The sequence below is a fragment of the Mauremys reevesii genome, linkage group 9, assembly GCF_016161935.1.
Source record: "Mauremys reevesii isolate NIE-2019 linkage group 9, ASM1616193v1, whole genome shotgun sequence".
Classification (NCBI taxonomy): Eukaryota; Metazoa; Chordata; order Testudines; family Geoemydidae; genus Mauremys; species Mauremys reevesii.
Window position 1 is genome coordinate 68,148,617 of NC_052631.1, and position 12,536 is coordinate 68,161,152.

A 12,536-nucleotide genomic window follows, 5' to 3' on the forward strand; every position below is an offset into this window, starting at 1 on the left:
AATAATTATATCACAGTGTTTTAATATCATTGTTGCAAAGAGCCACATAAGACATATTAAAAGCCATTGTGGCTCCCGAGCCTCAGTCTGAGTATCACTGACCTATTGTGTTTTAACTTTGCACACACTGCTTTATTTATTGCCTCCCAAACCTCTACGAGAATAATATCTGTCCCACGTTGCTTGGTGAGGCTACCATGGTGTGCTGAGGTATCAATACTTTTTCCCATGAGTTTTATTTTAGGAGAATATATATATGGTTTATTGTATTTTTATTAGCCTTTATTTTCAATTATTTTTTTAGATTTCTGGCAGGTATTGAGCCTGGTAATTATACATTCCCTTTAGTCTCAAAGTGGAGTTTTCACTTTTGGGTAATGTAGTGTAGTACGAAGCAAATAATACAGGTTTGACCGGACATTGGTCCTCTTAATGCCAGAAACAAATGTTCTATTATCTGTCTCTCACATAAGCATTCCTCATTTTATTAAATGCAGAGGCTAGTGCCTTTCAACACTAACAATCTTTCATACTACTATTGTTTGGGGAATTTCATTGCTCAGCTCAACACATTTTATGGCAAGCATAAACTTACCCTGGTGAAGAATTATATCAGATTACCCCAGAAAAGCATTTTTCAGATAGTTATTGACTTGATATTGTTAAGGTTTAACTTCTACTCAATGCAGAACATTCGCATATAAAAAAACAAAACTTTAAAATGAAATTTTGTCCGATCACCATTAATACGGTTTTATCACACCCAAACCACTACAAATTTATCCAGACCTCAATTTCTGTTGCATATCAAATGTAATATCACATTTCATTTCAGCTGTCAGTCAGCTGTCAAATCTCATAGGTAAAATAGATCCTCAGGGTTTTGTTGTGAGACACTATTTATATATTACATATGCACTAAGAAATTAATAATGATTAAATTAACGTAAATAGTTTCTGCGTATCTGTTGCAAAAATTAAACCCTCAGATGTTAACATATTAAAAATTCACATAAATCAAATAAATATGTTTATCCTTAAAAGGAGGGGAATGTGTGTGGTTACAAAAACTATGGACATTTGTTACACTATTGGTGCATTTTAACTAGGTTTTACAATTACATTAAGCTGTACACATTCGAAGTGCACTTGTGACATACAGTATCCCTATTTTTCAGTATTAGCATTCTCACACAATGTTTTATGCCTTGGGACCAACATAAGAGGACTATTTAATATAAGCAAAACGCTGTAACTTCCCCCCCCCCTCCCCCCAGTTTTTCACCTACTCTAACTACAGTAAGCTAAAGAGAGTCAGATTTGCACCAGGAGAATAACTGATAGATAAGAATCTAGGTAGATTTTCTCCCAATAAAATAAATTATACATGGAAGTTTTCATTTCTTCCAATACAAATACTGTATTCTCTATGAAGATCATCTTTCAAGAAACAAAGCTTCAGACATTTCTATAAATCTGAGACATAATAAATTAAGATAAAATCTACATAACAAGAAGAGGAAACTAGTGAAAATATATATTTTAAATAAATATGCACGTTTCCTGTTTACAGGAGAAATCTAGAGTGCAGAAGAATATGACATAAATAGGCACAAAGATACCCATAAGATTCTAGTTTCAGAAACTGTCTATTTATGATAGTGAACCTAATATAAAATATCTTCTGGACACAGTTCAAAGGCAATAATCTTCCTGGTGAATGTGCAATGAACTCCAAGAAGCTGCCATGCAAATCTCAGCTGGTGTAACTTGACCCGAGGCTGGCTACTGTCCCTGCCTCAGCTCTGGTTGAATGAGCTTTAATTTGTGCCTCAAGCATCAGTCCAAAGGAATAAGACATAGAAATGCAGGAAACAAGTTATTTCAATATTGTTCCTTTGGAAATAGAGTCATTTCATCAGGTAGTGTCAAAAGAAAAAAATATATAACTTCTAAATGGAAAGCAACTTCGGGAGCAGATCCAGTTTATGTCATGTTTCAACTGAGATGAAAGCAGAAGAAAAATGTTGGCAGGGGGACCAATTTATTACTATGGCTCTCCATCGATACCTTTGGAAGGACTTATGCAATATTAAATGGCCTTTGAAGGGCTGAGAAGCCAGTAATGATTGTAGTTAATTGTGTAAAATAAAATTATGGTCATAATCTACCCACAAATCTGCTCTATATATTGTGGCCTTGGTACCATTGGAGACATTTACCATAGAGCAATACAATGTCAAATCCCTAAAACCAAATAAAAGTCCAAGCAATGATAATGAATTAAAGCTTGATTTAAAAGTGTGCCCAGTTCTCACACATCTGAATGGTGGAATCAAGAAATTCCACAAGAGAGAAAATGTATGCCCAGGACTTGGCACCAGAAGATTCCATCAGATCCTGATATTTTCTACAAATATAATCACAGCTAAATGTAGAGGTCAACCTTAACACTCTCAATTAAAAGTCATTCCATGTTTGTATGCCAACATAATTAATGATGCTTTAAAGTTAAAATATTATTTAATCTAGAGCCAAAGGGGATCTTTCAGGTCTGATGTAAAGTGATGGGAGATTTTAGTCCTAATGACATCCCTTTTTATCGAGTTCTACAGAAACTGGAGTTAGTTTCAGAAACTTAGTGGGAAAACAGTTAACAATGAACCCACATCAATTCAACTTGACCAAGGTATGAACAAGCATTTTCATATTCAACACTAATTTTAGCCTAGAAATGCTCTTACGGTAACGTATATCTTTCTTATTACACTGGCATACATTACGCTATTTCAAGATAACTGAACATCATAACTGTAGCTTACTGTGCTAAGAACAAGTTTGATCCATCAAAAGATCAGTAAACAAGAAACAACATGAAAAACTGCATCAAAATCATCTGCCCTTTCTGCCTCTTCAAGCTTTGATCTTAATAAGATAAAACATTACGCTCTGATGCGACAGCAAGATTTTTTACTTAAAAAATGGTGTATTACCTACTCTCAGATGACATTGAATCAAGTTATAGAAACTAAGTTCTATTGTATTTTTGAGAAAAGTACTTATTTCTCTGTTCCCATAATTTCTATGTAAACATGGGATATAGATACTGGAACATATTCTGGACCCTAGTTTTAGGAGAACGGTGGAACCCCTCCGTGAACAAGAGCAGTTCAGCTTTAGGAAACAATGAGGAACTACGGGTGCCATCTCTAATTCGGTAAAGATACCAACAAGATATCTTCTGGGCTTTTATAGGCCTAAAAAAGGCATATGATTAAGTGGACAGAAGGATCGTCGCATCAGGGCCAAGGAAACGTGGAATGCTTGAGAATCTAAAAACTATGGTGATTGCCTCTATATATCACCCAAAACAGAGATCTGAACATGTTTTGGAATGACAAGTCTCTGAACTGAAAGTCAGACCACACCAGAAGGTGTGCTGTTTATTATATTGATAGACTATGTCAGCAGGCAGATACCAGTGGGAAAAGGCAAGATGATGTTATATGCAGAAAAAATAGCAATAAGGGCATCCTCAAAAGGAAAAGGTTAACCAGTGAAACTGGTCTGGGATGAAGATGAGCACAACTAAGACTGAGGTCGTGTGGGTCAACAGACATACCACAGGGAACCTGGGCACAGAGATTAGTGGAGTAAGACTAAACCAGATTGACCAGTTCAAGTTCCTTCACTTCTGGGTCATGGAAAATGGCAAGACTGAACATGAAATACAATCCAGATTGAGGAGTGCTGTAAAAGCATGAATCATCATCTCAGGAGCAGTGTATGACAAGCATACGCCACTGAGACTAAAAGCCCAACTATATAAAACAACGGTGTACCCGAACAATGTTGTATTGTGCAGAAGCATGGGCAATAAAGAGACCGCAGGTTCAACACAGAGATGCTTGAAATGTCTTCACACCATGAGGAGTTACATGAATTACAAAATTAAAAATGGAAGTCAAAATCCATGATGTGCCTGACAAAGTCCAGGAAGCACCACTTCACTGGTTCAGGCACATGCAGAAGATGAAGGAGGTAACCTGGTTAAGCTAGCATAGAAGGAGAGCATGGTAGGAAAGAGATGCCCAAGCAGAAGAGAGGAAGAGATGGATAAACCGCATCAAAGAAAGTGGTAAGCAAGTGGAGCCTCTGATAGATGAAGATGGCAGATGCTTTAAAGATGACCCAACTCCAGTTGATGGAATAAGGGAAAGAAGAAGAAGGTGGCCATCTTCATAACAAATGGAGTAACAAGCATGAAGCTAATAGTGCAAATGGAGGTCCCATCAGACTGGTAGGTACTACATTAAGATTCCTAGGCTTGGGGGGTGGTAGGAGGCGGTCTATCAGAGGAAAACTCTCAGAAGAACTTTAACAAACTTTTTGACTGAAGGGCAAGAAAACCTCTATGGTATTCAATTGGTGGATGTGCAAAAATAGTCCAATGAACATTAATAACCTTAAAAACATCTGGTTTGTTGCTAAGCTTATCTATCGAGATACTAAAGGATATGAGAGATTCAAGTCTGATGATGATGATGATGGTGGTGGTAAGCTTGGGATGACAAATGCTTTTTTCAAAATCACTTGTCCTCGCAGACTGCTTTCTGCTCTGTATCAATGTGATTCCTACAAAGGGGAGGCGCTTCCAGGATAGTTTGAAGCTCTATTGGCAACCCACAAGACTGGAGTTATGTTGCACACTGCATAGTAATTGTGGCTGCCATCAAGCTTGATGTCGCATCAGCAGCATCAGTGGAGGCTTGTAGGGAGGTTAGCCATTAATTGATCCTGTATAAACAAAGATTTAAACTCCTTTGAGTAACATTGCTCCACATAAGAATATTAGAAGGGCCGGATAGTTCACTCAGCGAAGTTGAAGGATAGCTAATGAATAACTCTTCTTTTCTAAAAAATATTTTTAGCTCCTACTCTTTTCGAGTACTTCTGAAGGACTGATGTTTTGACTACTCTTGTTCTGCACCACAGCTAAACACTCTGGAGCAGATACATATGGGTATATCTGAAATCTGTTAAAAGGAATTTAAAAGTCTTGTCTAAGTAAGTAATTATTTACAGAACCATAATAAAATACGCAAATGGAAAGAAGTGGAGATTGCTAACTAGGTCTTTTTCACAGACATAAGTGGCTAAAATGAACTGGGGGTCAGCTGGTCATCAGGCCCCCTAAATACTGATGAGGGAGGAGGGTCTAGAAGTCATCAAGGGAACAGGTATGGTCAACTGACATTATTGACTAAAGCATTCTGATCCCAAGTGCATGGGGTGCATGCATATCAGAAGCGTAACAAATGTAAACAAGCATTCAAAGAAGTTTCAAATCTCTGAAAACAAAAGAATTCTGGGTCAAAGTTAAGTGAGTGAAAAACAGGAAGAACAAAAGGTAGATGATGATCTATTGCCAGCTAAGTTGACAATCAAGACTCATTAAGGTAACCTGCAAACTAGCCTTAACTGATTACTCCTTTGAATGTGAAATTAAGTCTCCTTGAGATTTATAGATGATGCTACCATGACCTGGAAGACACCTTTAGAGGTGCATTTAAGGGTACATCCAGACTACCTGCCGTATCGGCGGGTAGCAATCGGTTTATCGGGGATCGATATATCGCGTCTCATCTAGACACACTATATATGAAACCTGCAATGTCACCATCAAAGGACTATTTACCAACTTCTCTAAAGAAAGCAATACTCCAGTTCTCACAAAAAGTAACATTTGATGTGGACAATCTCCTATGCCACCTTGTATCCCTCCTACACTTCCTACCCAAACTGTATCACCATATATGCAGAATCCAAGACTTGACATTTACCAACATTGGTAGTCAATGACATGGTGCAGCTGATGCACTTACAAGATGTTAGTGGATGTTACAACAAGGGATTCAATCATTTATCTTCAACAGGATCAGAGAACTGCAATATGCAGATATTACTTATGCAAGAAGGATCAGTACTCTTTTCTTCCCTACTCTATGAGAAATCTTGGAGAAGCAGAGATACCCCACAAGCTCCATGACTATAAACATACCAATGACACCAAGCTGTCTCTTTCAGCAAATGGCATCAAATCTGCATGAGATGAGCCTCCAAAAAAGCAGCTAGCTCTAATGAACTCAAGGAAGATTGAAGGTAGGACAGGAGCTGGCCATGGTACTGACCTCTTCTTTCATCATTGGCATTTACTCTTATTCAAGATAGTATAAAGTCCCAGGGTCTTATTGAACTCATCACTACCCACATAGTAACCTTCATTTTGCCAGCGCTATTCCCTTCCATCTCAAAGATTCAGCCACTGTGATGTGTTTATTTCTCACCTGCGGAGGGAACTATGAGAAATTATATGGGGCTGACACAGTTTTAGAATTTGTTGGGGAACTGTCTGTCAAAACTCAAAAAAAAATAAAAAATGAATATTTAATCCTCTTCACAGTATGGCCAGAAAAAGCAAAATGTACCTCAAGCTTCTTCAGTGAAGCAACTTAAAGAACAAAAACTAGAGTACATTTAATATTATTTTTTAACTAAAAAAAAGTTAGAAAAACTGAGTGGCCGCCTTCAGTTATCCACCTGAACAAAAAAGGAAATTAAAAATTAGAGGTATAAAAATCAGAAAATATCTTGAACTTGAGTGTGATAACAGAAGCTGCAGATCAAAGTTCTTGATTAACCCAAGAGTGAAAAGTGAACAGTGGTCCAAAACCTCAAAACTTAGAAATCTACATGCTCTGTTACTGGTGCTCAGAGTAATGCAGGTACTTGATAACCACTGTGGCAAGAGGATCAGTAATGTAGCTACATGAAGTCCTGCTGCCAGCGTTAGAAGCAGCAGGACACTGCACCTATATCCACTAACACTGCACAGGCTGCACTTCCAAAAGTAACAGCAGCAGAAATCCTAAGCATGACAGACCTAACACCCACATCACTGGGCTCATTCCTACCCCCAAGAGTGAAACTTTTGTTTGCCTTCTCTCCCCCCACCCTTTTTTTAAATGTAGCCATTGTTTCCGGACTAGCAGCTGTAAGGGTTCAAGCTCTAATTCAGCATTCTAAGGCCACATGTATCCAAATCATAGAATCATAGAATATCAGAGTTGGAAGGGACCTCAGGAGGTCATCTAGTCCAACCCCCTGCTCAAAGCAGGACCAATTCCCAACTAAATCATCACAGCCAGGGCTTTGTCAAGCCTGACCTTAAAAACCTCTAAGGAAGGAGATTCCACCACCTCCCTACGTAACCCATTCCAGTGCTTCACCACTCTTTGAGTGAAAAAGTTTTTCCTAATATCCAACCTAAACCTCCCCCACTGCAACTTCAGACCATTACTCCTTGTTCTGTCATCTTCTACCACTGAGAACAGTCTAGATCCATCCTCTTTGGAACCCCCTTTCAGGTAGTTGAAAGCAGCTATCAAATCCCACCTCATCCTTCTCTTCTGCAGACTGAACAATCCCAGTTCCCTCAGCCTCTCCTCATAAGTCATGTGCTCCAGCCCCCTAATCATTTTTGTTGCCCTCTGCTGGACTCTTTCCAATTTTTCCACATCCTTCTTGTAGTGTGGGGCCCAAAACTGGACACAGTACTCCAGATGAGGCCTCACCAATGTTGAATAGAAGGGAATGATCACATCCCTCGATCTGCTGGAAATGCCCTTACTGATACAGCCCAAAATGGCATTAGCCTTCTTGGCAACAAGGGCACACTGTTGACTCATATCCAGCTTCTCGTCCACTGTAATCCCCAGATCCTTTTCTGCAGAACTGCTTCCTAGCCATTCGGTCCCTAGTCTGTAACAGTGCATGGGATTCTTCCTTCCTAAGTGTAGGACTCTGCACTTGTCCTTGTTGAACCTCATCATATTTCTTTTGGCCCAGTCCTCTAATTTGTCTAGGTCCCTCTGTATCCTATCCCTACCCTCCAGCGTATCTACTCCTCCTCCAAGTTTAGTGTCATCTGCAAACTTGCTGAGAGTGCAGTCCACGCCATCCTCGAGATCATTAATGAAGGTACTTATGATTGTACTCAGTGTTAACCAGATGTATCCTGGCTGTCCGTTTCTGGAACACCATATAGAATGAAATTCTTCTAATGTGGTGGAGGGCACCTGACACATACACTCCCATTTTCTGATACAGTGAAGTAGTACTGTGCTGCCACCATAATGCAACACCTGAGCCACCTGAAGCACACCAAGAGATTAAAGTTCATAAAGTACAATACAAAAAAATTACAGGATTTTAGATAAAGGGATCTCATCCTCATATAGTATTCCATTACTAATAGAAAACAGTACAAGAAAGCAGATACATGTATGCTATGATGCCCTGCTGTTAAAAATAGTTTGCATCTTCATACTAGGAATATTTGCATTGTAGTATCTGTCCTCTCCAAGATAAGAAAGTGTTTAAATGACTGACTGATTTTGTTCATCTGATTTAAAAAAAAATAATAACATTGGAGTGGTGTCAAGGGAAGCAGGAGAATTGGGATTCTACAGAATTGTAGAAATAATTTTAAATGGAAAGCAGATCTATGACTATCTGCTTTCAAAGTTATATATATTGAAGTTCATTTGACAAATGGTGAGTTCATAATGAAAAGTAAGTCCATTCTGACTGTCACAGTAACTGACCAATTCATTTCTGATAGTGTTATGCTGATATGCAAAAGCAAGAAAGTAAGATTCCTAAAGCAACTCTGTTAACTTTGGGGGGGGGGGCGCGGAGGGGACCTCCATAATCTCTTATTGTGTTCAGAATAAAATTATTAAGAACTACCAAAATATCACCAGGTCCTAAATACAAGTAAAGAATACCTAAAATATTAGACAAGAAGTAGAATGAAAATGGATTTGGCAGATGGGTCATTATTGGCTATGTGATTTCTCACTCACGTTTTCGTTTATCTGAGATTTGAATGACGGATTAAAATTCAACCAGGCCGCCTCAGACAGGTTTACTTTTGTTTTATAACACTGTTGTGAGGTTAATAACAACAACTTTAATTTCTGTAGTGAACATGTGGAAACAACTTACTGGCAATATTTTCTTCAGTCCACAGCGTAGGAATTCATTTCTCAAGTGTATCCTAAAATCAAGATCTTCTGGAGAAGTGACAAGGGCATTTATAAACTGCATGCAGGCCACCTGTAATTAGAAAAATTAACTTACTAAAAATCTCTCTTTCAGTGCTCACACATGGTTTACATACAAGCAACTTCATCTTTTCTGCCTTTTAATATTTAAAACCTAATAATCAAATATAGTGGCATATAGCAAACAACAACAAAGATATTTCTCATCATATTGTCCAGTTAAAATCCAGTATTACTTAATAATTTTACAATGGCTGAAATAATTTTGTTTACAAGTGTAATGAATGTGCAAGGACTGCCATTTGAACAGACAAACATTTAAAGGTTGGTCTGATTTTAAGCTTAAACTTTCATGAATCTTTGAGGAGAAGTTTACAGTTTCTGGGTTTTTTTTTTTGTTTGTTTGCATGCCTGAATGATTTTAAATTAATTCCTTGATAAAGATAATGAGATTTGGCTTTTTCCCCAGTGAATACCTATTGTTTTTGAAAGAAGTTCTCTCTGTGATGTATTTAGGGAACATTTAAACAAGATTTCAATTTATACTAGAGGTTCATATATAAATATTACAGTGCATAATATGGATTGTATTATCTGCTAAAATTTAGAACAAATTTGTCATTTACTATAATTTAGTGAATCTTCTATAAATAAGTTTAATGAAATTTTACACAAAGACAACAAATAACCCTGCACCTTTTCACCTGATCTACATGAAGTATCCATAATGTAGCCAAGTATACAAACATTTTGTTCACTGGGTATGGTGTTGTTTTTTTCATTTGCTTTTAACTAAATATGATAGCAATTTTTACATCTATAAATTAAATCAGAAGAGCAAAACATTCATTCCATTAAAAGCAAGTGTGATGGTCCTATTGCAACACTTTAGGCTACCCCTAAATATGTTCTTCATGTGTAGATAATTCACCGATGTTTATAAGCAGATTCATTATGTTTCATCCATATTATAATGGTTAAACAACTATGCTAAACAAGTGCATGCAATAGCAAATATTGTTCCATTTGCTTACATAAAGTACTATGATCACTATATAGAATTATACTGCTAATAAAGGGTTCAGGTTTTGTTTCTGATAATGATATCCATGCTGGAGGACTTGCTTCATCTTCCCAGTATTTTTGTGATAACTGGCGATTAGAAGACAAATCAACAAAAAGCTAATTGCCAGGCATCTTTTGCATTACTCCTGCATAGCATTTTGGAAAATGCCTGAAGTCTCAAGCTACTGACTTACAGTTTAATTGAACAGCTGTGCATTTTAATTGATATATTTTAAAAACAGGCAGACAATAATGTAATGCCAAAAGTGCTGGTACACATTAAGACTGCAAGGGGACTCCTGGGAAATTCCAGGTTTGGTGAAAGATGTTAACGGCAAGTAAAAGCAGAACCAACATACAAATTAATAGTAGCCAGAAAAAAAAAAAAGCAACAGATGAAAAATACCCTTTCAATTTTAATTACTTTCACCATTTAGTTTTAATCAAACACCTTAAGGAGTGTGTTAAATTTGTACTGAAAAGCACAGAAAAGGTTGTACTGAAAAGGTTGAAGCAGTGCAACCTTCCATATAGCTGTAGAAAGCTGGTAGAGGCTATGCATACTGTACAAGCCCATAACTACATTATCATTGTGTTTGCTTGAGTGATCCTTGTTATGTTACAACTATGACATGACTGAACAAGCCAAAGTACATGTCCAATCGGAAATTAATAGAGAGAAAAGGTGCCATCTGCTATGATTGTTTCTGCCAGAAGAAATTCTGGCTTAATGGCTTGTGTTAGTACATTACAAGTAAAGAACATTTTTGTCAGAAACAAGTTAATGAGTCTTGCAGTTGTACCTTTGCTCAAGTGTATATATTTGGATCAAGGAGATAATAAAAATGGGAAAAAACCTATAAAATGGACTTCTTTTGTAACAACATCTGTATGAGTGACTGTAGTACAAGGATGATAATATTCTATGACAGAAGATATTCATTTGATAGACAATATATTACAGTAATGAAACTAGGTGGGTTTCTCCAGCTGGCAAAATAAAATTATTATTAATAATAAATAATAAAACGTGTCTGGGGATATTGAGAGGTTAACCATTGAAATAAAAAAGTGTATAGAGGAAATACTGATTTAACAATTTTCATTTAGGTCATTTTCTCTTCTCAGACATGGCCACCAATAAATTATAAACTGCTATCTAAACTGAATTATCTCACGTATAGTCTACCACGAAACAACCATAAAGGTAAAGATCATATATTTATATGTTTAGTTATCATGAGAGCAAGCAAAAGATGGCTGCAAGACTTTTCTTCCTGTTTTACAATTCAGCCTGCTTAATAGTAAAAGATGGATGTAAAAACGCCAATTTGAATGGATTCCGGCAAAATGAAGACTTTTGTGTTTCCCAAATTTAAAAATAAAAGTAAAATAAATAAATAAATAAATAAATAATGGGTTCTCAATTCATGGCCATTTTTCCCTCAAAAGTAAAATTTAAGTTAATTTAACTACATATGAGTTGTAGAAAGGAAAAAAACAACATGTAATTTGCAGTACTTTGCATCCACTTTGTGTTTATAAAAATACCTTTTTAGAGTTAAAAAAATGTTTGTTTGTTTTTAATTCAGAGTTATAAAACACTGCCCCTGGGTAAGTCCAGGTGCATGAAGAGGGGAAAGAAGCATTTTAAATTAATGCATCTTAAACCTTAAAAAGGTCAAGGCACATTAAGGTGCCAGGAGAAACAAATCAAAATAATGAAGTTCACATTAGGAACTAAATCCCCAATACATGAACATAACAGAATCAATACAAAATTTTATTCTATTTACATGTGAGCTTAAAATATTTAAATTAATTCTCGTCTGATTCTGAACATATTAATATTCTTCCCTTGTAAAAAGAAGTTACATTACTTTCAAAAACTCGTTTTAACTTTTGACAACAAAAGCATCTGAGATATCGATATGTAAAATCTTTAAAAAACATAATTGATTATACGGTTTTCAGCACCACAAATATTATTTTACTTGACCTTCAAAGATCATAATCTTACTTTCATACTACCGTAGAACTAGCTTTTCATATTGTTCTGTAAAGATTACAAAAGGTATCTTTGGCATAGGGCCTTAGCCTTTCGGTGGAAAGGTCATGCAATCAATCATTATCTTACTCACAAAAGATATTATAGGGCTTGACTTCATCCCTCTGTCATGATTCAGAGCTAACACACAATATGGGCAAAATCCCCCACTCAGATACACTAAATGTACCTCTACAAGGATTTTGACTTTTAACCTATACATCGCCAAAGGTTATTCAGTTACTAAACTGGTATTTTTCTTCATAATCACAAACTTGGCTGACAAAGATCCATAA

At 36.6% G+C, this 12,536-nt stretch overlaps 1 protein-coding gene across 12 annotated transcripts in view; it reads right to left on the reverse strand.

The window, feature by feature from the left end:
• The window catches only part of DIAPH2 (diaphanous related formin 2), an 827,558-nt gene that overhangs the window by 653,812 nt on the left and 161,210 nt on the right, over nt 1-12,536 (reverse strand). For all 12 annotated transcript variants that reach the window (XM_039487835.1, XM_039487836.1, XM_039487834.1 and 9 more), the window contains one exon: nt 9,070-9,180. In XM_039487835.1, coding sequence (XP_039343769.1) covers nt 9,070-9,180 — 111 coding nt within the window. The remainder of the gene's footprint in view (nt 1-9,069; nt 9,181-12,536) is intronic.